Source organism: Ixodes scapularis, unplaced genomic scaffold (assembly GCF_016920785.2).
Source record: "Ixodes scapularis isolate PalLabHiFi unplaced genomic scaffold, ASM1692078v2 ptg000597l_1___fragment_1__unscaffolded, whole genome shotgun sequence".
Lineage (NCBI taxonomy): Eukaryota > Metazoa > Arthropoda > Arachnida > Ixodida > Ixodidae > Ixodes > Ixodes scapularis.
The window spans coordinates 4842998-4869868 of record NW_024610006.1 but is presented as its reverse complement, the minus strand read 5'-3'; the positions used below and the strand labels follow the sequence as shown (position 1 = coordinate 4869868).

Here is a 26871-nt window from a genome sequence, read left to right as displayed (position 1 = left end):
CACTCGACGATGTTAGCCGCAACAGCTCTGACCGCCCGGCTCACAGTCGTCCGGGTGACTGAAGGGTGGTTGTCAGTCGCCACCGTGCTTCGGGACCAGGGCACGCAAAGGACTTGCTGTTCAACGGTCATCGTGGACGCGATTGTCCGTCGCCTCCCTAGTCTGGGCGCCGAGCGAAGCTCGTCTCATAGCCAACGCACAACGGCCTTCGATAACTGCATCTGTCGCCAAAAGTCCTCATAGGGGAGTTCAAAAGCTTTCCGGTTGTCCCAGTAGTGACGTCGACGGTGGCGGTAGATAAGATTGACCGCAGTGTACGGCCTCGCTATGTTTAAAAAGTTTAACTTTGCCTCGGTCCAAAGCGAAGATCTCGGGCTCAGACCACGGCTCTCGCAAAGTTCTGAAACGTCGCACTGTTGTCAATGATAGCTTCAACAAACAAAGTTTCTTATTGCTTTTTTTTTTACACAAAGTTTGGATGGATTTGGCGTGTCAACAGGCCGCCTTGGGACAATCCTCAAAGCATTAATTGTAGCGTGGCATAGGGGTGTAGGGACAAACGGGCGCTGCATTGTCGGCGCAACCGTTCAATCAACACGCTGCACGCGCACCTCAATGAACTTTGCTACATTTGACAAAGTTTGCCGATTTCGAAGAAATGAGGAAGATCTAATGATTGGCATTTCGCTTGGCGCAACGTCATCGTCGCAAGATTCCAATTAGCGCATTCTGCAAACTTCGAGCTCAACTTTGCGTTCGACGAGTTTGGCGACCCTACCCTGGGGGAGCTTGCTGGAAGTGGGGTGGAAAATGTCATTCCAATCCTTTTGAATATGCAACATCCTCTCTCCTGCACAAAGGAGTCACGAAGGTTTTATTCGCTCGGACAGTTCAAAGGGGGTAGAGGAGCTGCACGGGGCGTTGAAGCGTAACACCGTAGGTGCATCAAACACAAATTCACGTCTCGGCCCCGCTAAACTTCTTCGATCCTTCCCATTCTCCACATGAACGGGGATTTCTTGTCCTCACATACGAGAACAAGGTCCCCGTTCCACAGGTTGTTTGTACGTGTCTTGGTCGACCGGTGCGCAAAGCGGAGTTGGAGGAGGTATCCTTTTTGCCACCTCCTCCAGAACTGATCTGTGTCTCTCGTAGAACTTCTCTTCCTGTCTGTTTCTGCCCGTGCAGCTTATATCTGGGGACTTGCCCTCTTCTAGAACTTGGCATGTTTTCCACACTGGCTGATGGAAGCGCTGTCAGTTGCAATCCCGACATGAAGGGTACAGGCTTTAAAGCCTCTGTCTCGTGTGGAGTGTCGTGAGCCGGAGCCAAGTGTCTAGAGTTCACGATGGCTTCGACCTCTTGTAGAATAGTTGGCATTTCTTCAAAGCCAAACTTTTTTTTTTTTTTTCAAGTATAACTTGTAAGCTGCACTTCACTGTCTTTTCTATTCTTTCCCAGAAGATGCCAACGACACTTCTCTCCAGTCCAACACTTCTCCCTCTGCAATAAACTTCCACTTGAAGCAATGTTGTGTGCAGTGGCCCTGGAAACGTAGATCTTTCTGCACGTTCCTTATGCCACGCAAGTCCTTTGAAGTCCTTTAGAATGTGAGGGCATTGTTTATGTACACAACGCTTGGCAGTCCCTGACGACCAGTGAAACTGAAACGTTGCAACGCCATAATGAAGGCCTGGGTTGGACGCCTAACAGATTGTAATGATGCATCAATTGCTATAGCACCCCACCTCCCATCTTTTTCCTAGTAGAGAATTTGCGATCACATTGATACACTGTAAAATTAGGTCAGAAGAAATCAGTCAAGAAATATTAGAACGAAGCCAGGTCTCAGTTAGCACAATAATAGACGCATCAGTTATTGTTACGTTACCCCGCAGGGGGCACCTGTGAAAGCAGGTGTTTGGAGAGTGGCGTCTCCACGGACCCCGAGCCATGCGGGTTCACCCGCCCACGTCTGGCTGTGCGTGGCTTTCCCGTGTCCGGGGAAAAGGGCATCCTGGTGGTTGAGTCGAACCCGGGGTAGGTTTGGACCCTTCGGGGCCCCCCGGGTGAGGCAATACACCACTTCGGCCCCCGCTTCCCGTAGACGGGTGTCCTGGCTTGGCCCGACCAGGATGATTCAGTCAGTCGCCACTTCTACTATCCCCTCCCTTCTTTTACCTTTGTCTTCTCCTTCTTTTCACTCTTCTCATTTTCTCTTCTTTCGTTTTTTCATTTCCTTTGGCGGCAAGGGCTAACCTTGGGTGGCGACAGACTCCTCGTCCAAAACCACACTTGGTTATAGTACCTGGGCAGTGCTAATAGTCTAACGGTTCCAGCAAAGCCCTTTTTGTTATGGTCCGTTAACTATTCCCTTGTTGGGCTCCGTGGTGGGCGGCACACCACAGGTTCTGAACACTTTCCGCCTCTTATGGCTCCCTCTCTCTCTAAACCCGGTTCCAGGCAGGCATCCAAACGGCCCTGTCCGGAACAAGTCATCGCCAAAGCACCAGAAACAGAACACTTTGTTAAGTTTTTTGTAGTTCACTCTGAAGACAATCAACGCCCTGCCGCCAAGCTGTCTCCGTTCATTGTTGCCAAGGTTCTTGAGCATTTGATCGGACACTCCTACCAAGCAAAAAAGTTGCATTCTGGGGACCTCCTGGTTGAGGTCACCACACAAGAGCAAAGTGTGGCCATTCAGAAGATGAAGAGCATCGTGGAGACCTCAGTCACGGTAACACCGCACAGGACTTTGAACACTGTGCGTGGTGTCATCTCCGAAGAGGACCTGCTAGATGTAAGTGAGGATGAGATCCTTGAAGGCCTACGAAACTCGGGTGTCATTGCAGTAAAGCGGATTATACTTCGCCGCGAGGGTCAGGAGATTCCCTCAAAACATCTTATTCTTTCTTTTGAACGGCACTGTCTCCCAGCAACAGTAAAGGCAGGCTATCTGAACTGCCGTGTCCGTCCTTATGTGCCGAACCCCCAAAGGTGTTTCAGGTGCCAAAGGTTCGGGCATGGGTCCAGGAGCTGCCGTGGAAGAGAGATCTGCGCCAAGTGTGGCAGCAACGAACATGTCGCAGACGTCTGTGAAAGCACTGTGTGCTGCTCCAACTGCAAAAACACCCATGCAGCGTACTCCCGTGCCTGTCCCCTGTGGAAGCAGGAAAAGGAGATACTGAGTTTAAAGGCTAAAGAGAACATTACATACCTTGAGGCCAAGAAACGCTGGTCATTCCTTGCACAAGGCTCGTATGCCGACGTGGCGCGCCGGGGTCCTGCGCCGCGTATGGAGTCGAGGGCAACCCAGGTCTTGCTCGAAGACCTGGCTGCCGCCCTCAGGACCCCAAAGCCTACCCAGGGGCAGCAGGCTCCCTCTCTTCGCGGAGAGGGTTCGCAGGCTGCTCCCACATCCCAAGACAGGCCAGCGCCTGCTGTGCCTGTACAGTCTGCACGGTCTCCTACCAGGGAGAAAAAGCGAGGCCCTCGGCCTCACTCCCTGGAGAGACCGCCTGCAACCAAGGAGCTGCATGGCCCTCATGCAGCTTCTGTAGCACAGAAGGAGGTGGAGAAGATGGACGGGGTTGAATCCCTCCCCAGTACATCTGCCACCCTCCCGTCAGGTTCTGGTCGTGGCCGCAGGTTAAGATCTCGCAACTCCGACCCTCCCAAGTCGGCAGGCAAGCCTGCTTGCGGAGCTCAGGAGAGCGGTGCTCCTGCCCTATCCTCCTCCCCATCTACCCCTGAGTCTGACCAGGAGGAGATGGAGTGGCAGAATCCGAAAACCAAGCAAAAAACTAAAAAAACCTGTGATACAGTCATGTCTCGTTAATATGGACGCCTCCGTTCCCCAGAAAAATCATCCATAATGTGAATCGTCCATAATAACGAATCAAGGTCAAAAACACAAACATTAGGTAATAATTGTTAAAAAAAAAGCATTGTTTATTTCGCAAAGAACGAGGAGATATGAGTTTGCACTGACGCTTTCGATCCCACTTTAGTGTCCAAAAAGCGCAACACTTCGGCCACTTGAAGTGCACGTTCTCCGTCCCCCTTGTGCTCAAGGTAGGCGATTGCTGTCTCCAAGCCACGGCGAGCTTCACATCGAGTAACGGTTGGTCTCTCTTCTTCATCGTCTGTTTCTGTCGGCGCAAAGTTTTCGACAAGTTGATGGCCCTGTTGAGCGGATTCACCGACAAGCTCCATGATCTGCTCGTCGCTCATAGGCTCCCAGCTGTTAGTCTCTTCGTCTATATCCAAGAATGCCGATGCCTCTTCATCTGGGTTTTTCTCCCCGAGTTGTCGAAGAGCTTCACGAAGGGCCGCGAGCGGAAGTTCATCTATCGGATCCTCCACCTCCATAGCAGAGCTGTTAACAAGAATACCTGCGTGACGCCAGCAGTTCACAATGGTTTGAGGCCTCACCGCGTTTCACGCCCTCTTCAGCTTTTGAAGGCACCACCTCAAGTCAACAGTTTGCGGTTCGTTGTCTTCCGCGCAAGCGATGTAGTGCCGCACAAGTTCACCTCTGTAGTGTGCCTTAACCGCGCGAATAATTCCTGCGTCCAAGGGCTGTATTTTGGCAGTCATGTTGGGTGGAAAGAACTTCAAGGTAAGGTTTTCATAGTCCACACGAACAGAATGGCATGATGCGTTATCAACCAACAAAACAGCCCTCCTCTTCTCAGCCTTCAAGAAGCGGTCGAATTTCGCCAAGAAGATTTCAAATATCTTTCCTGTCATCCATGCTTTCTTGTTACAATTGTAGGAGCAATACATGTTCGGGTCAAATGTCTTTCCAAAACATCGTGGTCGCTCCGCTTTTGCCACGACAATGGGCTTCCACTTGTGGGTGCCGCTTGCGTTGCACAAAAATCCCACCGTGATTCTCTCTTTGCTTCGCTTGTTTCCAGCCACAGGTTCGGACGCCAGAGTCGAAGATGGGCCCAACTTGTAAAAAAAGCCAGTCTCGTCGAAGTTGTAAATATCATCTGGAGAATACTGAGCAAGAAATTCCGCAAGCTGTTTCCGAGCACTGGCAACGGCGGCTGTATCCACGCTTCCACTCTCTCCATGAATACGGTGGCTTGAAATTCCATGCCTTCTCTTAAACCTGCTGAGCCAACCCCTTGAGTAGTTCAGGTCATGAATGTCAGCATAAAGACGTGAAGATTGCAGACATTAAAATAAAACCACTGAAGAGAGAACAGTTATTTTAACGTAGATGCGTAATTGCACAAGAACGAGCAACTAGAAAAATCATTAGAAGAAACAACATTTTTGGGGAGGAATGCGTAACACTTTGAGAAAACATTTTCAAACTCAGTGCTTAAAAAGATACGCTCAGAACTGACTTACCCATCGTTGTGCCGAACTCCTTCGCCTTTTCTTGCAGCATCTCGTCGCTGACGGTGGCCCCTCTGGAGCGCATTTCCGTAAACCAGATGTTGACGGCCTCCTCCAACTTCTCAAACTTTGGGGGTCGCTGCCGGCAGGAACTGGAGCTGGCTGTGGGAACGCTCATCCATTTCTTTGATTCTTTTAGAATTGTGTGCACTGTCGATTTTCCGAGATCAACGCCAAGGTTTTTTCCACTCCACTCTTTCACGTCCTGAACAGACGCTGAAGGCGTTTCAATTTTGAATTTGCATATCTCCTTTTTCAGCTGAGCAGAAAGCTCTGTCCGTTTACGCTTAACACCTGTCATCGTCTCCACCTCCGAAATGACCGGAGAAGCGTCCAGCCTTGCCTCTTGCCTCTTATGCACAACGAATGTGATTCATCACGTATGCCAACCCGGAAGGAGATGGCATACGTTTAAGCTTGAAGGACAAGAAACAAACAAAAAAAAAAAAAAAAAAAAAACGACCACTTTCAGGCGCGCAGCTCTTATCTCAAGGGCGGAGGACAATAGTGAATTCCGGGTACAAACTGTGACCTCTGCGATTCACTAACCTTTTCTTCTGTCGGGTATGTGGACTCGCCTTCAAAGTAACCAGGCGGGGAACAAAAAGGCAATGGTGAATTCCGAGTAGTACACACTGGGGTCACTAATATTTTTTTTTCGTGGACACGTGTCCATATTAACGAGACAAAAATGCCTGTATTTTCCCGTTTCGTCCCCAAAATAGCCGTCCATAGTCCGGACTGCGGGTTTCTGTATTAACGGGACAGAATTGCATGGCGGGAGACCGGTCGCCGAAAATTTCGTCCATATTGCGGGGTGTCCCGATTAACGGGGTCCATATTAACGAGACATGACTGTACCTTTGAAGGGATGATTTTTATTTTTTTTACTGTTCATCCATGTGCTCATAATTTCATATCTTAATAATGGTTTCAGTGCTAATGCAGTGGAACTGTCGAGGGCTACTACATAACTTGGATGATGTGGAGTTTTTGCTGGAGGAACACAAGCCACGTGTGCTTTGCTTACAGGAGACTCATTTAAATCCCAGCCATACCAACTTCCTCAGACGGTACCAGGTATTCCGAAAGGATCGTCCGTGCTGTCAGTTCTTCTGGAGGAGTTGCGGTGGTTCTCCCGAGAGAAGTGCCCTGCGTACAGGTCTCACTGTCTACCTCACTGGAAGCAGTGGCTGTACGGTTCATGCTTCACAAAGCTCTGACAGTGTGCTCTTTGTATCTACCACCATCCTTTACTTTGAAATCCTCAGATTTTAATTCGTTTTTAGACCAGCTTCCTGAGCCATTCCTTTTGATGGGTGATTTTAATTGTCACAACCCTCTATGGGGGAGTACACGTCGTGACATCCGAGGAAAAATTATTGAGTCTGTGTTATTCTCTCGAACACTTTGTCTTTTTAACACTGGTGAGCCTACCTTTTTTAGCTGTCAACACCTTTCTTCATCATACATTGATCTCTCCATTGGGACTGCCACACTTTTCCCTAACTTCTCATGGCATGTGCATCCTAACCCATATGGTAGCGACCATTTCCCCATTATTTTAAAGTGCACTGCTCCTTCATGCTCTCTTATGACACGTTCACCACGCTGGAAAGTAGACCAGGCAGACTGGGCCATGTTTGAAAGTGCATCTGAGATCAACCCTGAAACTTTAGTTGGCTTGGATGTAAATGATGCCTGCAAATGCCTTACTGCCTCTATAATTGAGGCAGCTCATTCCGCAGTCTTCTACACGCCTTCCTGCTAAGCCAAAACCTTGTGGACTAAGGAGTGCAGTGAGACTCGAAAAAAACAAAATTGTTCATGGGATGTGCTACGCCGGTACCCGACCCCTCCAAATGTTTTAGCCTTCAAACAGGCTCGGGCGAAGGCTCGATATGTCCGTCGTCAATCAAAAAAGACGACATGGAAGAAATACACCTCCTCCGTTAATAGTCAAACCAGTGTAAAAGTTGTCTGGGAAAAAGTGCACAAGATTAATGGGGATTATCGAGCCTTCTCCATACCGCTTTTTGTTCTGCCAGGTGGTGTACTGCCTAGTCTTGAGCAGCAGGCCAATATTCTAGGGGAGCACTTCGCATCAGTATCAGGTTCATCGCATTACTCGGCTGCATTTTTAAAGCATACAAGTGTTATAGAGAAAAAGAGAATAAATTGCTCTGGAGGACTACGAGAACCCTATAATAGACCTTTTACTTTTCGAGAGTTACAGGCAGCATTAAATAAAAGTAAAAATACGTCCCCAGGACCAGATCGAATTCACTAGTGTATGCTCAAGCATTTGCATTCCAATACCCTGCAGGTTCTTTTAAGCTTTTTTAACCAGATCTGGAGAGAAGGGGTCTTCCCAGATTCTTGGAAAAGAGCTGAAGTTATCCCGCTCCTCAAGCAAGGAAATGATCCTTCATTACCCTCAAGTTACCGGCCCATAGCCCTCACAAGTTCCTTAGGGAAAACCTTTGAACGAATGGTAAACTCAAGATTGGTCCATTTTTTAGAGGAAAATAACCTCCTCGACAAGTTGCAGTGCGGTTTCCGTGCCCACAGATCAACGGTGGACCACCTCGTACGACTTGAAAAAACTATTCGTGAGGCTTTTGTTAATAGACAGCATTGTGTTTCTGTCTTCTTTGATATAGAGAAGGCTTATGACACAACATGGAGGTATGGAATTTTGAACGATCTTGTCTCGTACGGAATTCGTGGCCGAATGCTCTCACTCATCAAAAGCTTTTTGGAAGACAGGTACTTTCATGTCAAGCTTGGTACAACCTTCTCTCGTAGTTTCGTCCAAGAGAATGGAGTTCCACAAGGTGGTGTTCTTAGCGTAACACTATTTTTAATAAAAATGAACTCTATTGGAAAGTCTATCCCACAATCACTTTCCTATTCTCTTTACGTGGATGACTTGCAGATCTCTTGCTGTTCGTGTAACATTTCGGTCTGCGAGAGACAACTTCAGCTGGGAATTAATAGTCTGATGAGGTGGGCTGATGCCAATGGGTTTAGTTTTTCACCAGAGAAGTCAGTATGTGTCAACTTTTCTTTACGTAGGGGCATGATCCTAGAGCCTAGTCTGACCTTAAGGGGGCAGGCAATTCCTGTTCGTAATGAACACAAGTTTCTAGGAGTGATATTTGATAAAAAGTTGAATTTCCGTAGTCATGTACTTTACCTGAAACAGAAATGCTCAAAGTCAATGAACCTCCTCAAGGTGCTTTCACACAAGTCTTGGGGTAGCGATCGGGAATGTCTCCTTCGTCTCTATCGCTGCTTGGTCTTTCAAAATTGGATTATGGATGCGTAGTGTATGGATCCGCACGTCAACCTACCCTTCAGGTGTTGGACCCGATTCACCATCAAGGTCTGAGGCTTTCCACTGGTGCTTTTCGGACGTCCCCTATTCCTAGCCTATATGCTGAGAGTAATGAATATTCACTTGAAAAAAGACGGTTTTATTTAGGCTTTCAGTATGCATTAGGAATTCGCTCTATCCCTTCTCATCCGATCCAGGAAGCAATTCAGGATTCTCGCTATGAAACTACATTCCAGAACAAGCCATCTGTCGTACCCCCTTTTACGCAGAGAATTAAAACATATTCACAGGCTTACAACCTTGACAGTTTCAGCCTAGTTGCCCAACTTCCACTGGCAGTGGCTCCTTGGGAGTGCGTGGCACCCATAATCAATTTTACTCTGATCAAATATAATAAGCGGCAAACTGCTGTTGCTGCCCTGCAGCAGGAGTTTTTCCAGGTTGCTTATACGTACAGTAACTGTAGGAGTTTCTTCACAGATGGTACTAAGAGTGACTCTGCTGTTGGTTGTGCTGTTATAAGCGAGACATGGAAGGTTGTTAGGCGTCTTGATGCCAGAGCCTCAATATTTACTGCAGAATTATATGCTCTATCTTTAGCTGTTGAATTCATTATAGAAAACGCTATCGAGCATTCTGTTATCTACTCTGATTCTCTCAGCGCTTTAAAGGCACTTGCTTCTTTGGAAGTACCAAAGAATACCTTCGTTACTAGGCTCCGGAACATTGTCCACACTGCAGCAAAATCAGATTTACACATCAATTTCTGTTGGGTGCCTAGTCACGTCGGTATTCAGGGAAATGAGGATGCTGATAGAGCTGCCAGTACGTGCATTGAGAGGCAAGTGGATATCAAGGACATTCCGTACACTGATTACAAACACAGTCTTAAAAAAGCAATCCAGAAAAAGTGGCAGTTAGAATGGGACACGGAAATACACAACAAGCTTCATTGTGTGAAACCTACCCTGCGGGAATGGGCAAGTTGCCGACACAGGGACCGCTTCTTTGAGGTTGTGCTCTGTCGTCTGAGACTGGGACACACCCATCTCACGCATGGGTACCTCCTACGGGCAGAGGCAGCTCCGAAATGTGAACACTGTAACGAGTCTTTGAGCGTCTTGCATATTCTTATCGTATGTCCTAAGTACCATCACGAACGCACCACTTTTTTCTCTACCTTTTTCCGGAATCGCGTCCCGTTCCACCCGGCATTATTATTGGGTGACGAACCTCTTGTGCCGCACCGTCAAGTTTTTAAGTTTTTAGATCGCATTGACATCCTACATCGGCTATGAAATTTAGTTTGTTTTCTTTTCTGTTACGTTTACCTGAAAATTAGTGGTGGCAGAGAGCCGGCGATCTTGTATTGTCGGCACATTTTCCGTACTTCCTTGCGTGAAGGAAATTCCTTTAGAGTGCCTCTGGTTAGTGGCGCATTGGTTAAAATTTCTGGAGGCCTTAATAGGCCTGTATCTTGTAAGGTTTTAATCATTCATTTTCCATAGTTTTAAGATAGAACTACCTACTATAGGTCTTTTCAGTATTGCCTTTAACTTACCTTGTGTTTGGCACACTATGGCCTTAGTTGTCGCTGTGCCATTAAACACCTAAGTTTCTTCTTCTTCTTATTGTTACGTTAGAAAAAAATTTGTTATCTTTCGTGCGGAGACCTCAGATGTTCTGATATCGGACATTCTGCATTATCGGAGAGAGGCGCTTGGAATACCGCTTGATATGTGCGGCTCTCAGTCAGCTGGCCTGTAAATTCTTTGAAAAGGCTTCCCTCTGGCCTGAGAAGGGGATAGAAAAGTTTTTCATATATAATAATAATAATTAATAATAATAATAAGATTAAGAAGACGACAAAGAAGAAAAAAAATGGCGTGCCAGGACGGGGACGTTGGTACACAAAGATATATGTTGTATACGTACAACTGATTTTAAAGATGCAACCAGCTGCTCTTTAGCGGGCGGCAAGTAGGTTAGCAGTTATTCAAGGAACACTGGTGCTGCACCCCCGTGACATCACATCATGGTTAGCTTAGATTAGCTCAGTTGCGTAACTGCTGATAGACGGTGCTTTCACAAACACTGATCCCCTCTGCCTTCAAGACTCTCCTCCTGTCGTTTTCAAAGCACTGGGCGGCTGCTATGGTAACTGCAGTGTATTCTATGGAATACAGACGTTTCGGAGCGCACCGTCTAGATGGCATTCCTATAGTCCGTTGCAACCTAAGAACGAAGGGCGAGGGTAAGACGGGCCGGGGAGGAGGAAGCAGACAGAACGCTAAAGAGAGAAGGAGGTTTCCCCCTCTCTTCTCCAGCGTTCCGTCTGCTTCCTCCTCCCCGGCCCGTTTTACCCTCACCCTTCGTTCTTAGGTTGCAACGGACTATAGTGTTCTTTATGGAGCACACAGTTTTGGAAAATAAATTTAGATGGTGCTTCAAACGACGGGAGGCAGACTGAAGTGAGTGAGAGAGGGGAAACCCCCTCCGCGGGAGCTCCTCAACTGAGGTAATTAGTAAAGTTGGGTGGAGCTGCGGTTGATTGGTTGTACTGCATACCGCAGCATCACGGTGACGGCATGTCGAGGCTGTACGGCTGATGATCAGTGTTGCCATTCCTCTAGCAGATAGTGTTGGTTTTGCCGTAGACACCCGAAACCAAACTTTGAGCCGTGATATCTATGAAACTACATGAAATATTGAAAGTAAAATTAGGCCTTTTAATTTAAGGGTAACGGTGCCTTAGCTAAAAAAGTCATAATTTTCAATTAAAAAGATGTTGACAAGAGTTGCCCTTAAAGTTGCTCTTCGTGAGAGCCCCAGCGGAAAAGACACACTCTGTTTCTGCATTTGATAGTGGCAAGACTAGGAGTGTCATTGCACCTTCTGCACCATCTCGCATAGGATTCGCATCGCCGAATCGTTGTAGATATGCCATGACTCTAAATAGAATCGTTTTTTTTCCAGTTTCTTTCGGTGTCTAGGACGGAACTGCTGTTGAAGTTGATGACATGGTTGTTCTTTTCTGCATGTTTCGCTAGAGCGTTTCCTTGCACGTCCTTCTTTTTTACATTTTATTTTTGTCTGCATGGACGTTCGGGGAAATTTTTGATTTCTCCCACATATGAAGTGTTGCAGTCAGCGCAAGGATATACAAGGCAGTCGGCGCAGTCGGCGCAAGGATATACAAGGCTTTTTCTTTTTGTTGTGGACGACAATCTTTTGGAAGAGGAAGATGTTGGCCAATGGTTGAGATGGGCTTTTGTGTCACTGCTATGCCGTATGGTTTGAGAGCACGGGTGAGAACTTCGCTCGTGCCTCTGAGGTACGGGACGCACATGCGGCTGGAGGGATGGGTTTTCTCGACTGCAGATGGGTGAGAAGTTTCTTGTAGATATTGTTGACGAATCTTGTTGGGTATGCGTTTTTTTTCGAAGGTCCCGTTCTGTGGAAACGGTTGCCCGTTTTTTTCACGTAGTGTAGTGTACACGTGAAAACCTTGGCCACCATAAATACCCTGTCAGTGTCCCTTCAAGAGTGTTGTGACGTCATGGAACAAGACTGCCTGCCACTTCTTATTGCAATTCGCAAGTTTCACCGAGTATAGGCGCTGCTGCGGAATTCAAAGATGGCGGTCTAGAGGGGGATTGTTTCGCCGTGGGCATCGCAATTCATAGAAATCAATGTGTTTTGAAACAGATAATATTGCGCGATCAACTTCAGTATCTCGTTAATCCGTTTCTTAACATGCACTGGCAGCTAGTCAAACACTTGAAAAACAGCTTGTAGCTTCAAGCCACACGACGTAAGGTTGCAAAAATCGGCTCTGGCACGGTCGAAAGGGTTATTGTTTCTCAGTGGGCACTGCGTCTCAGCAAGACCAGTCTTCCGGCACAAAGTGTGATGCGATGGACTGCCGGTTTTTGTTTTATGATGCATGGGCAGCCAGAACATATGAGGACCACCACTGATTGGTCATGCAACGTAAGCGTGAAAAAACGATCGCCGCGACCACTTTGATACGCTGCTAACATGTCTCGCACGGAGGGACGGCGCCAGGTTTTTCATAATGGGGGTAGTGGGGAGACCAATTTTTTGGGGAGGCTTTCAGTTCGTTGACTGTCACAATATGACTAAAAGAAAAAAAATCCGTGGCGACGCCTTGGTAGACTTTAAGTCGCTTTCGTCGATGTCGACTGCTGGCACCGAGCCTCTTGGTGCATTTATGATATATATTGGCTCAGTTTATTTCATTATTTTACAATGTATCTATAACTCTGCTTGTTGTAGCATTTCACATGCAAGATATTCACATATTTACATTATGCGTTACTAAATAATAGTGATGGACCGAATCTGCCCAACTTCAGATTCGGCAAAGTTCGGCAAATGCCAAACTTTTGAAAGAAAGTTCGGCAAAGATTTGGCAAAAATTCGGCAAATGTTTGCGCACGCGCGAGGACGCGACGGAGCCATGGATTGCAAATGGACGCCGTGCAGTCGTGCGGTTACCATCGTGCAGTGTGGTACAACCAGCGGTTACGGCGCGGTGTGGAGCAGGCAATGCGGTAACTTTGCGTTTGTGAGCAAGTGTGGTCCTCTTCAATATTTTCTGCCTCAAGAATAGAAGATCGACCAGTGAAGTGACAAATGATGTGGTGCATTCTGAAACATTGGCCGACAATTACTTTAAAGCACTCCTCGCAATTATAACAATTCTGTTTTCGGCTCAGAAGTACTGTGTTCTAAAACAAAATAATATTGCTTTTTCAGTTAGTGTTAATTCACGATTTCCATGTATCTGCATAAAACTAAACACAGAACTATAATGCTCGACGTTGCACATCCGACCATTCCTAACTCTCCCTATCTTTCAAAACGTTTGTGTGTGTCCTAACACCAGAAACTGGCATTTTAAAGGTTAAAAATGAGACGTTGCGAATATGGGACGCACACTTTCATGCAAAGACGTCAAGTGACTCAAATCGAAAAACATGCATATTTACAATATTATTATTATCTCTTCCAGTGAAGGCTCAGCAACCATTGCATTCGTTTTCGCGCACAAAACGGTGACTCAAAGAGAAAGCAAGAGCGCAGCGTTATTGCCTTTATTTTAGCAATGTACACCAAGGAGTAGGGGTGTCGCGAACCGGTCCAGGTTCCAGTTCGACCATGTTCGACTTTTTCGAAATTTTAGTGGAAAGTTCGACAAACCTTGTATTGAGGTACGACTCCTGTGCTCATGCGCGACAGGCTGACCAGTTGACTTTGGATTGGGTGGTGAAGGCTAAGGGATGAATAAAGGGCAGTGCTGATTGGTTATTTCAGTTAATACAGTTACAAAAAATTAAGTTATTAACTTCTTTTGTGATTAGAATTAGTTTCTTTTAATTGCAGTTGTTCACAAAATTAAAATAACCCTTTGCAAAAAAAAAACTTCTCCACACCTAGACATGCTTATATCAAGGTCTGGCCACACTGTCCACAAAGTCGAAGCGGTCGAATTTGGTGAAAAGTTGGAAGGTTCATCGAAACGGTTCGACCCAGTCGAACCCCGAAAGTTCGACCTAAAAATCCGGTTCGACAGAAGTTCGCGACACCCCTACCAAGGAGTTTGATTTTCCACATACATGCAGGCTTGCGCTGATGATGCCTCAAAACCGAAACTCTCGTAGCATGATTCGTGACAGTGCCACGCTCGCTTTTACCCGACCTTGTTGTCATGCCACTTCTGCAAGGAGTCACTAAAATTGCCAGTAAACACAAAAACGTCACCGATACAATTATCTTGCAGAATATCACCTTATTTAGTAATAACTATGTCAATATGTATTACATGTTGCATTTAAGCTAAGACGAAAAAACGAAATATCAACGTTAAGTCTGGTAACAATGTATTTTTGCCGAATCTTTAAAAAAGTTTGGCAAAAGTTCGGCTTTGCCGAATCCCAAGATTCGGCGCCGAACTTTCGATTTGGCAAAAGTTCAGCCCATCACTACTTAATAAGCACGTTTACACTCGTGATCCAAAGTTCACTGAAGGCAAATCCATCTGTTATGATGGGAAGCATCGGAAGCATGATGCCAGTGACGCGTCACTCGTCTGCTCTATAGGCAGTTCCCTGCACCGCGGAAAACCGGAGGACGTGAGTGATCACGGAGACGTAGTGATGGTTCTCTTTTACCTTTGCTGAATTCGCTTGGCTGAGGTGCACGGCGACTAATTTATCTTTGCCGCTTTTCTTCAGCTGCTTGAGGGAAGCCGATTTGGGACATCTTGTATGGCGCGCTGTTAGAGTGGAGTCATAGTCCACCTTCCCTTTGAAGAGCTTTTCCAGTTTCTATTGCCCTCTGTCAAAATACAGCACTTCCACTGTTCTGTCCGTTAATAGTAGAAAACGTTGCACCACTCATGGCGACATTGAAGCTCCTGGATGTGATCAGTCTAAACCAGTGGTCCACCATCTCCAAGAACCAAGCTGTCGTGAAGGCCTTGCATGAGAGCTGTCCCATCTGTACTAACAACCTGATGGCTGAAGCCACAGCATGATTGAAGACTGCCACTGCACTGGCAGCATTTATTTTCTCGAAATGGTTGGTTTCCAAATACTTTTCCTTCAGATGAGGTGCAATTTTCAGGTCTTGGCGGGCATCAATTGCAGCCAGCAAATGTCATTAAATGCTGCCGTGGGACAGCAAATGAACGACATTTTGGGGCTAATGTGATTTGCTTTGATTGGCATTATTATGAAATAAGCGTGATGTGAAGTATTGTTGCAATATTACACACTGCTGTACCACGGAGCAGCTCGTGCCACATAGCAGATGGCTGCACACTTAGCCGACACTCATGCATTTTGCTGCGACCAACCAGGTGGCACAAGCTGCCGTCTAAAACACGCAGGTGCTCATTCGCGCACATTCCATCAAATAAGGCTGTCACGCCCGCTGGCTGCTGGTTTGAAGTTGTTCATGACAACATTTTTAAAGCCGTCTCCAAGCCAAGAAAAAGCACTGTAGAAGATGAGCATGCATTGTTGGCAATTTACTGCATGAGATGGTAGCAAATTTCAGTCCTCTTCCCCCTTCCAAGGAGGGATTGCAGAATTCTTTCTTTTTTTAGCTTTCATGCCTCGTGAGCTTGCTTACTCTATATTTTTCACGTTTCTTTTTCACCAAGGTTGGCCGTGCTTTCAACTCCTGGCAATGTTTACACATTTCTTTTAGATTTGAGTATCCTTTTAGTTTTTCCATCAGAACATCAGTATGATCAAAATGGATGCAGGATCACTATCTACATAGAGTGTACTAAGCAAACCGCATTTACCCTTTTCAAGCATTTTTGCACAAAGTGCGAGCTGCAGCTCGCTGTTTAGATTTAGCAGGCCCTCCTTCTCGGCGTTCAGAGGGAGAATCTTGGCTGCCCGCCTGTCGAGCTCAACCTTCATTCACCTCTTGGTGCTCCTTCTCCTCCTCAGAGCCACCTAGATGCTCCAGCAGCTTCCTTTCAACTTTTCTTTTTACAGTGCCCTCAGTCTTTTTTTAACTTTCCTGAAATGAAAAGCGTGATTTACTAAACAAACACAAACGTGTATTAGTTTGTTTCATTTGCAAGATTTCCATTAAAGGAAAACTGAAATACAAATAACACATTTTATGTTACTTCCGGAACGGGTCAGGTATTTCCTAAGATGAATTATTGTTGATAAAGATATTTCTTTTGCACAATATTGTCACGAATGATGAGGCGACGAAACAAAGAGTGACTGAGGAAACTGAAACGTTTAATGGGGTGAACTTGTGCCCAAAACAAAAAGGAAACAGAAGATAACAAAAAAGAGCTTCGCGGGCGTCAAAGTCAGCATAACAACAGGATCGAACGCTGGGGCGAGGTTGACTCGGAAACCAACGTGGATTGATCGGGCCCATTGCACAGCGTCGATGATTGGTCAGTTTCACTCACAAAAAGCACCAGATTGGTCAGTCTCACTCGCACACACCAATGATTGATCGGTCACACTGGCACGCCAACGGAGAGTGGTCTGGCTCGTTGCACGGCGTTGATGATTTGTTGAGATCGTTGTGCAGCGTCGATGATTGGTCAGTTTCATGCACGTAATGCAAATGATTGGTCATACTCACACGCACAACACCATGATTGGTCGGTCTTTCTGGCACACCAACGAGGAGTGGTCTTCACGGCTTCGAGGCAGTGACGGCACCGCTCGCAGCGCCGTTCGTGGAGCCTTTGTTTTCGCTGCTGTCCAAGTGTTTCTGTCTTGACGCCTGGTCCCGCGGCTTCGAAGGGGTTATGGCATCGCTCGCGGCGCCATTTGTGGAGCCTTTGTTTTCGCTGCTGTCCGAGCGTTTCCATTTCGACGCGTTGTCCCGCGGCTTTGAGGCGGTGATGGCATCGCTCGCGGCGCTGTTCGTGGATCCTCTGTTTTCACCGCTGTCCGAGCGCTTCCACTTGGATCCCTGGTCCCGCGGCTTCGATGTGGCGCACCGTGGCCGCACCTGAAGAGCCGACGCTGACCTACGCCGCAATGGCCCGACGACTGCCACCAGCTGCTCAACATTACCCAGTGGCGCCACAACGGGACTCACCAATGCAGGCATTTTCACTGCACTGTCCTTGCTGCCTCATGAAATTTCGCTTTATCGGGAAGGTAGCCATAAACAACAGCTGTGATTAAAGATGTTTATGACAGTTAACATCTTTAATGTTGTTGTTGTTTAATGTCCGACAGTTTCCCACTGGCACTTTTCACATAGTGTGCCTTCAACACCCTGTTTTGAGCCTCTATGCCAGGGGTGGCCAGGCTGGCCTGGCCTAAGAGCCGCACACAAAACCACGGAACTTCTAAGAGCCGCGGGGGGGGGGAGGGGAGGGGAGGGGAGGGGGAGGGGGAGGGAGGGGAGGGGGAGGGGGGGGGGGCGAACATAATTTTCGTTCAGTCTGACTGTACGTATGGGGGCACAAGACTGTACGACTGTACGTACGGGAGTACAAGGTTGCCAAACTGCAAGCTGCAGTGTACTTTATTCTGAAATTCTTTTTCTTTTTCCTGGGGAAACGCGGAAAGGGGCGAAGGGGGGGGGGGGTGTCCCCTTACGAGGGATCCGCAAGCCGCACTTGGACCAGCAAAGAGCCGCATGCGGTTCGCGAGCCGCGGTTTGGCCACCCCTGCTCTGTGCTATCATTTGTGGTCAAGACAGCATCCAATAACAGCCTGTAAGACATGGCCCACAGCTCTTTTACAGAGGGCCACGCTACTTCAAAGTAAATGCGGAAGTTTTCATTTTCTCAACACTCTTAGGCAACAAGGACTTTGAACGCCCTGTAGAAGTCATTGGGATTTGAAGCACTCGCTAAGTGTTTTATAAGGTTCGGAGCCTCATCCAGATCGGACATGCTGTTTTCCTGTCTGCCCAGCCACCTTTGCCATGCCTGTTTTTTATGGAAGTCGCAGATGGAGATTTTACTCTCTGGAAGCACTTGCTGGAAGGCATCTATTTTTGTTTTGCTGTAATCTTCCATCCAGTGCTGTGGTGACCAGTTATTACACCACTGCTTGAAAACGTCTAAAGCCTCGGTGATACAGTGGGCTGTATCGAACTGCACAATAAACATACCAGCTTGTGTGTATCCTGATGGCATTTTCACAGCAAGCAAGGAAGGTGGTAGGGCATGTTCACCAGCTTTGTGTACACAACCTACTGAGCCTCCATAGTTTCTCAACATGTTTCTCATGAATTTTGTCTGGAAGTAGAAGAGCAACGTGTCCTCACACTCACTGGCAGCACTGTCTTCCACGCCGTCCGAGTCGCTGCTACCCACGCAGCTGCATGCCGCATACAGCCAATAGACAATGAAGCATTGGGGCTCCTGATCTTTTCAATTAGAATGCTACTATTCTCTTGATCAACCGTGCTGAAGCAGTCTTTCTTAAAAACAGCTTGGATCTTGTTAATGATATCACAATGTGTCTGGTAAAAGGCCCTGCAGCTGCCATCAGGTTTTCACTTGCTTAAAAAAAGTATGTCATGCACATAATAGTGCTGGCTGTTTTTACATCTGATACAGATGTAAGTCCTTCCCTTGCCAACATTTGTTTTCTCTCAGTAATGTCCCTCTCCGTGTTTAGGCTAAAAGCTTTATGTCCTCGAAACCATGGTTACGATGGGAATTGCAGTTGGCAATTCTATTGTACGCTCTTCTCTTCTCTCTTTGACCAGTCTGCTGCTCTGCATCAAGTGCCTCCTGCAGCTGCTTGGCCTTGTCTGTTTTCAGCTGACCCTTTTTTATTGGCCGTATGTTTGGGGCACGTCCACCTAGAAAGTAGGAATTATTACTTAAAATTAGCACACATCAACCGAGTCTAATGTGCCCCCATCTTATATCACAACAAAGTTGTCTGCACTGTGCAGTTACTGGCAAAAGGAAAAGCTGATATCATCTGCATAATGCTCTTGGGCTTTTCCTAAATTCATTCATTTATTGGGAATACCCTAAGGGGCATTACATAAGGAAAAATAAGTATAAAAACAGTTGTCACAAAGTATCGTCTTTACACTCACTGCACACAATCTTTGGGAGGCTGCTGGATCGGTGCATGAGATTGAAACGTTTGCAAGTGCATTACCATGGAACATACCTGTTTTTTTTATTTCTCCCAAGTCTTTTTGTAGTATTACATTCCGAACATGCAGACTTTGACTGTTTCCTTGACAACTCGAAATGATACATTGTCCCGAGAGATTTGAGACCTGTAGTGGACCATGAAGGACGGCATTCGCTGAAAACAAACACTGAAGACAATTTATTGACGGTGTCTAGTTTTATGCATGGCAGAGGGCAATATCAAATCTGGATTTAGTTTTTGTTTAATGGCAACAAAAAACTTTAACCTCTGGCAAGAAAAAAACTTTAACCTCTGGCAAGAAATTCTGGATCTCCTTAGCAAAAATAATAATAATAATGATCAATCAAGAATCAACAATCAGTTTTATTTGGTGCCCAGTAACAGCCATTCGACCGTGGTACTGGCACACCCTTAAACATGAAATATAAAAAAATGCACTTGACCCATACAACACAATGATTAAAACCAGATTACAATAAAACAAAATTCAAAACATGCTTTTAAAAAAAGGGCCGTGCATAATGAAAAGGCGTCGGTCGAACAGACACGACCGGAGAGAAGTGAACACACACTGACAATCGGCACAAAACAAAGAATGTCGACAATGAGAGAGATCAAGGTAATCAGGCTTCTTATACGTAGGGTTTGGAGTTTTCGGTTTAAACCGATAAAAACCAGTAAAAGTACGCCGAATTCATGTTCGGAGATTCGGTATTAACTAAAAAAGGGTAGTTTTTAGGTTCGGCATTTTCGATTTAAACCGATAAAAACTGATAAAAGTACAACAAATCCATCTTCTAAAATTCAGTTTTAACCGGAAGCGCTCACTTTTACCTTCCAGTCGTACCGCAGAGCCGTGGCGAAAAAGTGGAACGACAGTGTCTATTGAAACGTGTCCGAATGTATGAGATACATAGATGCCATCACGACGTTATGGTGCAATGTGCGCATCATCGATTGGAATGTGAAGTGAGGAACGCCCCATGACTTCGCCATGTACGAACGTGTTTTCAAAATCATTGTAAGGAAGACTAACTTGATGCGAGCTCTGCATGTTGTGTTGTGCTTCAAAACGTCGCACCGTGCCTCTTTCGGCAGTCACAATATGTTGATTGGCCGATTTTGACTCGGGCAGCGCTTTATCTCCTCAGCCTGCCAGTGTCCAGTGTTAGCGTTGAGAGGCCATTCTCGAAGCTCAGGGTCATATTAACAGGAAAGAAAGAGTGCGGATCAACGAGGAGAACCTGGAAAAGTACATATGGGTTTACTATAATAAGATCACGTAATCCTGATGAACAGAAGGTGAAGTTCCATGTTTTGGGGGCATAGGCTTCATATATGACATGTTTGTACTGTTGTGTTTTTTATTGATTCTTTTACAGTTGCACACATTTGCCATATAAAGTGTCCATTTGTTTTTGAATATATCTGTGCCATTATTCTTTGAGTAATCACAAATATCAGAGCTACAAGGATCATCTGACCCGGTGTCCATTGGTGTTTAATTTATATTCACTGGAAAAAGCCGATAAACTTTTGTGGGCATAAATATATGCTGAAAAAAACCGAAAATTCTAAAATAAACACAAAAAAAAGTACACCGAATTTTGAAAAAAATAGAAACTGAAAACGCGGAGGGATTTTATAAAGCTTTGAAACATGATGAAAAACAGCCTCGGATAAACAGGGACGAAGAACTGGTAAAGAACTGTTACTAACTGGCCCATATCACCACCCTACTTCAGTTTATAAAGCTTTCCTTCTATTCTCAAAATATGTTCAGGTCGCTGGGGTGACCATTGTACGTTTTCGGCATACAAAACGGAGGGTCATGATTGTTAGAAGGGCATGGTATGTAGAAAGGTAGCGGCACACGCGTCGCCGTGCGTGGGATTCGTCGAGATACTAACTACTTCTGCGAGCAGACTAGGACAGTCAATAATACCATGAGCTGTTTTAAACGAGAACAATAAGTGGTTTTTCCCGACGTTGATTTGAGCTGGATAAGTGTAGGTCACTCATTACAAAGCTTTTGTGTACTAAGGGTAGTCTATCATGAAAGTATCAATATTTATAGATTGACGAATTTATTTTGAACTCTCTCCAGCTTTAAAGAGTGTCTCTTACAGATGCCATTCCACACAACGGATGCGTATTCCATACGAGACCGTAATAATGCAGAGTACAGGACAAGTAACGGTCTTGGGATGCGAAAACTCTCTCTGACATTCTGCAGGCCATTCCCAGTGTACGATATGCGGACAAAGTTATTTGAGTTACGTCAGCATCGAAGCGGAGGGAAGAGTCGAATAACTCTCCTAGATCTCGAACCTCACTAACGCGACATAAATCTTCGGAATGAATTCTGTATGGGAAACATCTACTGTGAGTCTTTTGTGTTTGACCCATTACTTTTGTTTTTTCCTTGTTTAAGAGCAGGCCACTTGTCAAGCACCAATTATCAAATGTGCACACATCTCTCTGAAGCATCTTGCAATCTCTATCACTGTATATCTTGAAATATTTTAGTATTGTCTGCATATTGTAAAACCAAAGAATGAGGCACAACCAGACACATCATTGACAAAAACAACAATAATAATAAAAATAATTGTTATTATAATCATTATTAATTTTTAATATTAATAATAATAATACATTTTTATTGATATATTAGGCCTGTTAGGGATGGATATGTTTACAGGTACATCAAAGCCAGTGATGGGCTTGTTGGATGTCACCCCCCCAAAAAAAACCCAGAAAAGTGCATGCAAATTCTACATAAAAACATTGAAATGAGTGATGGGGCGCAGGCGAGCTGGTTTATGTTTATGATTTAAGACAACCCTGAGACTGGGGAAAACAACGACAAACACGACAAAATGTGAAAACATTACCTTCCAAATGACAAGGTATAGCACTAAAATACCCCCCCCTCCCTCCCCTCCTTTTAGCACAGAGTACTAAATAATTATGGCAAAGCATGAAATTATAGGATGGCAAAAGAAAAACACAAATACTAATTCTGAATGTTTCCAGCTGAACGTAGAAGTAAAAACCAAGGAGTGGAGAAAAAGAGACACACACTGCTGGACTATCAACCATTTACTGAAATTCTTCCGTTTCCTTTTCATCTACCCTCATGAATTAAACTATTTACTGGAATTCTTCTTTTTTTCTTTTTTCACCCACCCTCATGAATTATACGATTGAGATCCCAGGGGTAACTTCTTCGGTATGACATTTGGTGGCTAGCGTTCACATATTCCTGACTTGGTTCCTCACTTGGGGCGCTCCCAGAAGATACAGTTTTTCTTTCGAAAATAGCGTGATGGAGGCGGCACTCACGCAGTCATCCCTGTGCGCCTCAATAGCCAGAGATTCCAGGATTTCCCTTGCAAGCTGGTTTTTGTGCTTTCCGACGATGGTAATGTTTTCGAAATCAGGAGCACATTGGCATACTCGGCAATGCGCCGGAAGATGGCCAGCTTACATTAGTGCGCCAACGGAAGCTGCATGCTCCCTGGTGCGGTCGTTAATACACCGCCCAGTTTGTCCAATGTAGCTTTTGCCACATGACAACGGAATACGGTACACAACTCCTTTTTCGCACGGGGCGCACATTGTTTGGTGCGCGATGCCACAGATGGACCTCTGATTTTGATCATTCCTACAATTTACCTTACGGCACATGGCATATGCCTTGTTGGGGGCTGAGCATACGACCTGTACGCCTTGTCGGCTGGCGATCTTTTTTAGGCGATGCATTATCCCGTGGATGTATGGCATCACCACAAGAGGTTTGGGGGGCTTCTTTTTTGTTGGTTGTGCATTGGTTTTCTGTTTTTGCCGCACTTTCTTGCAGAGGGTCTCGCATACTGGTATTAGGAGTGTACTTGCGTAACCAGAGTCCTCAAGCCTACAGAGCTGCTTTTGAAAGCTACAGCCGACTCTATGGGGGCAAGATTGTTGTAATGCCGAGGCGAGAGCTTTGGTTGCCAATCCTCGTTTTACAGTTCTTGAGTGTTCGGAGTTGCTTGGAAGGAATCCTTTGCATGAGCGGGCTTCATACATCCAGCACACGTGGGTATTTCTGAACTCCAAGGAGAGATCCAGAAACCTTATGGACTGGTTTACCGGAAGTTCCTGGGTGAAAAATAGTCCTGGACAGCTGTGTTTAAAGGTGCGTGAAACACCATCTAAGCACCCGTTGCTGGGCTCGTCTGCATTGGAATTACACAGTACGAGAAAGTCATCCACATACCGGAAAATGACCTCGATGCGTTGATCTTTTAGATTTCCTTGGATATCCTTACCGTACGCTGCAAGGTACAAATCGCACAAGTATGGGGCTACTCGGGATCCTGTGCAGACTCCACTTTTCTATACATAGCGTTGCTCCTGGTGTGATACCACAGTCGCTGTGAGGTAGATTTCTAGAAGCTCCAAGAAGCTATCGAGGCTCATACCAGCTGCATTCTGGAAGCATTGAAGGCCCTGCTCCTCGATGGTTGTTCGGAGGATCATCAGGAGAGCGGCATGGGGAATCGAATAATACATGTCTGTGATATCTAAGGAGAACCCCGATACTATTTCAATATCCTTTTTTTGAAGAAAGGAAATCACTCGGTCCGAGTTTGGTATTCTGAAGGGGTCGTTTACTTTAACTTGTGCTAGAATCTTCGCCAAGACCTGTGACACATTACTTTGCCACGTGTGTCTCTCTGATACGATGGCGTGAAAAGGAACATGTCATACCAACCGGCTCAGCTCCAGGCAGTCACAATTACTAACACACAATGCCAAGCAAAGGAAAAAAGATCAGTCACATACGCACGCAAAATACAAAGTAGTACAAAGCAGTGCAACTAAGAAAACGAAAAAGTACAAAAGGAGAGGCAAGGTTCAGAATCTGAGATAGCTATGGCAACTAGCACATCAGGATCATTCTATCTCCTTAGAAAGCAGGCATTAAATATTTATTATCAAGGCTAAGAGACAACTTTTTTTACAGAGCCTTCAGTGAGGTGATGTCGGATATATTCTTGGAGAGCGTTGAATATGCGGGGAACATAAAATCGTGCGAGCATTTTCCATACCGAGTCGAACAATGCAGCATTACAAAACGAGGAAAGCGGCGCAACTTGGGGGCGAATGTAGTGATGTCTTAAAATGATTGCTCCAGAAACCGCAAACGGTCTGAATAAAAAGTTAGTGAAAATTCGGCAGTCTAAGACCCTCAAAAATGTTGGCACTGGCAGACAAATGTGAATTGTAGAGGATGCTGGTCAGTATTTCTCTTAATAAGGTGTTCTACTTTCCGTGCCGGCGACCTGAGCAGATATCAAACAATGTTATGCCGTAGCGAAACACACTCTAGGAAAGCACGTGGGCTATTAAAAACTGAACACTGATGGGCATAAAAGCCCGTGTGTTATAAAGCGTGCAGGATATAGTTTGTAGTTAGTCGCATGAGTAGGACCCAAGTATTTCACATAGTTAACAGACTCAATCAAGTCACAGTTACATGGATTGCAGCTTGACGAGTGGAGAGGAAACTTGGCATTAGCGTGATACCTCTTAAAATGCATTCTACGAGGTGTATGTTGTTCAGCCGTCATATTTTATCTGCGCGATGGAATCAGCGCCATTTTAGTTTCTGAATATTCGTGGGTTGAATATAACTGCGTTACAATCGGGGGTATGTTAAAATTGTGCGAATTTCATACAGGATTTTTTCTTCCACAAATAGATGTGCATTCATGCATTTCTTGTCCTTCAAAATATTTTTTTTTATACAAATGTTTCATTATACAAATATTTTACACAACAAAATTAGATTCGTATCAGAGTTTTACTCTACTCCAACTGGAAATAAACAAACTGTTTACTTACCCGAGAGGGCCAGCACCTTTTGTGGAGTGAGTGGTGCAAACGCCTTTTCTTGCCCCGCCATCTTTGCCTGGTTGGAGAGGGTGTTGGTCACCGACCTCTCCAAAAGCACTTCAAGTAGCCATATGGAAGAAGCCTTGATTTTGCAAAACATGGAGTCGCACTCCGCTTTCCGCATGTTGCCCCAGGATTCCTGGTTGATATACACACCTTGCCCCACATGGATCTGCTATAACCCTTCCCTGCCCGGTAAAAACGTTGACCACAAATATGAAATCTTTTGTGGATTTTCAGACCACTGAACGCCTCTTATAATATATCTGAAAGATAAAAAAGAAAATTTACTTTCATTTTCAAAACGGACCCACAGAAATGTGTGGGTCGGGCTTCAATTGCTATGAATCTCACGAACTGTAAACAAATATATGCCAAGGAAAACATTGCCTCAGAGACACATTTGCCTCACAGGGAAGTATGAAATAACTTGAAGCAGTTCCTATCGCTTGTCAGGCAAAGGTAAACATTGCATTTTTCGCAATGCGTCCTAGACCGTGAGTTGCATCCCGACAACCTGCATATTCGGGGGGTCTTCAGGGCATCCACGGTGGGCCAGTGGTCAAAGGAATCTAGCCGCTTATCTTCACCGGGGAGCTTTGCCACCTTGCAAGGCTGCTGAATCTGGCCATTTGAGTCGTCGACCTCTTCCGCGGCTTCACTTCTTTTTCTTTTGGGTTTTGAGCAGAGAGCTTCAGCGACTGCCAGGCGGAAGTCGAGAAGGTCCATAGTGTCTCGCTGTGGCACAGCATTTGCCCTGCAGGCGTCACTGTATTCCATCCAACAGTTGGCAAGAGAGAGGTCGATCATGTGTAGGCTGACCTTTAAAGTCCATTTCCTTGTCTTGATAGCGATCCTGTAATATTCCAACAGCTGATCACAAATGTCGACGCCCCCCATGCACGCATTGTACCTTCGGACAATTGCCGGTGCTGGTACATCGATGTACTTTTTTTCCTGTTTTGACCAGCGCTTTACAGGTTCAACAGGACTGGCTCCAGTAGAAGTTGATGCAAGGGTCATGGCTCTGCTGTCCTTCCACTTGACTACAACCACATTTCCATCGTCACGGGTGTACCCCGCGTATTCTCTCTGCTTCATGGTGTTGTCACTTCGAAACCGAATGTTCTTAATTTGATTTGCCATTATTGTTCCTGTTCCTTCGATGCGCCTCTTTAGAAGCTCATCCAAGAGAGGGATCGTTGTGAAGTACCTGTCAAAGAAGATGAGGGACCTCTCGGGCAGAGTTTGCACAAGTCTCCAAACAACATTAGGACCAAGGCCAAGTGCTGTGTCAGCAAGAGGGGTTGATTTCCCTCGATATATCTCATAGTCCATCACCAGGCCTTTGGAAATGGTCGCAACAAAATTTTTGAGTCCCACTGGCCGTGGTTTCCCTTTGACGAACTGTCGCAGAGAGGACCTTCCCGTGAAAGGTATCATCTGTTCATCAATGGAGTAGGAAACAGGTTTCATCTCCAGCTTATGGCAACATTTTCTGACAGCATCAAT

The 26871-nt window shown here is 45.7% G+C and overlaps 1 protein-coding gene across 3 annotated transcripts in view; it reads left to right on the top strand.

The window, feature by feature from the left end:
* Nucleotides 1-26871, top strand: part of LOC121834161 — a 102079-nt gene that overhangs the window by 33907 nt on the left and 41301 nt on the right. Inside the window, exon 5 of one of the 3 annotated variants that reach the window (XM_042287902.1) lies at nucleotides 1462-1518. The exons of the other annotated variants lie outside the window; for them this stretch is intronic. Within the exon in view, the coding sequence (XP_042143836.1) occupies nucleotides 1462-1512 (51 nt within the window). The 3' untranslated portion in view covers nucleotides 1513-1518. Of the gene's footprint in view, nucleotides 1-1461; nucleotides 1519-26871 lie in introns of those variants that run through there. 3 annotated transcript variants of the gene reach the window in all.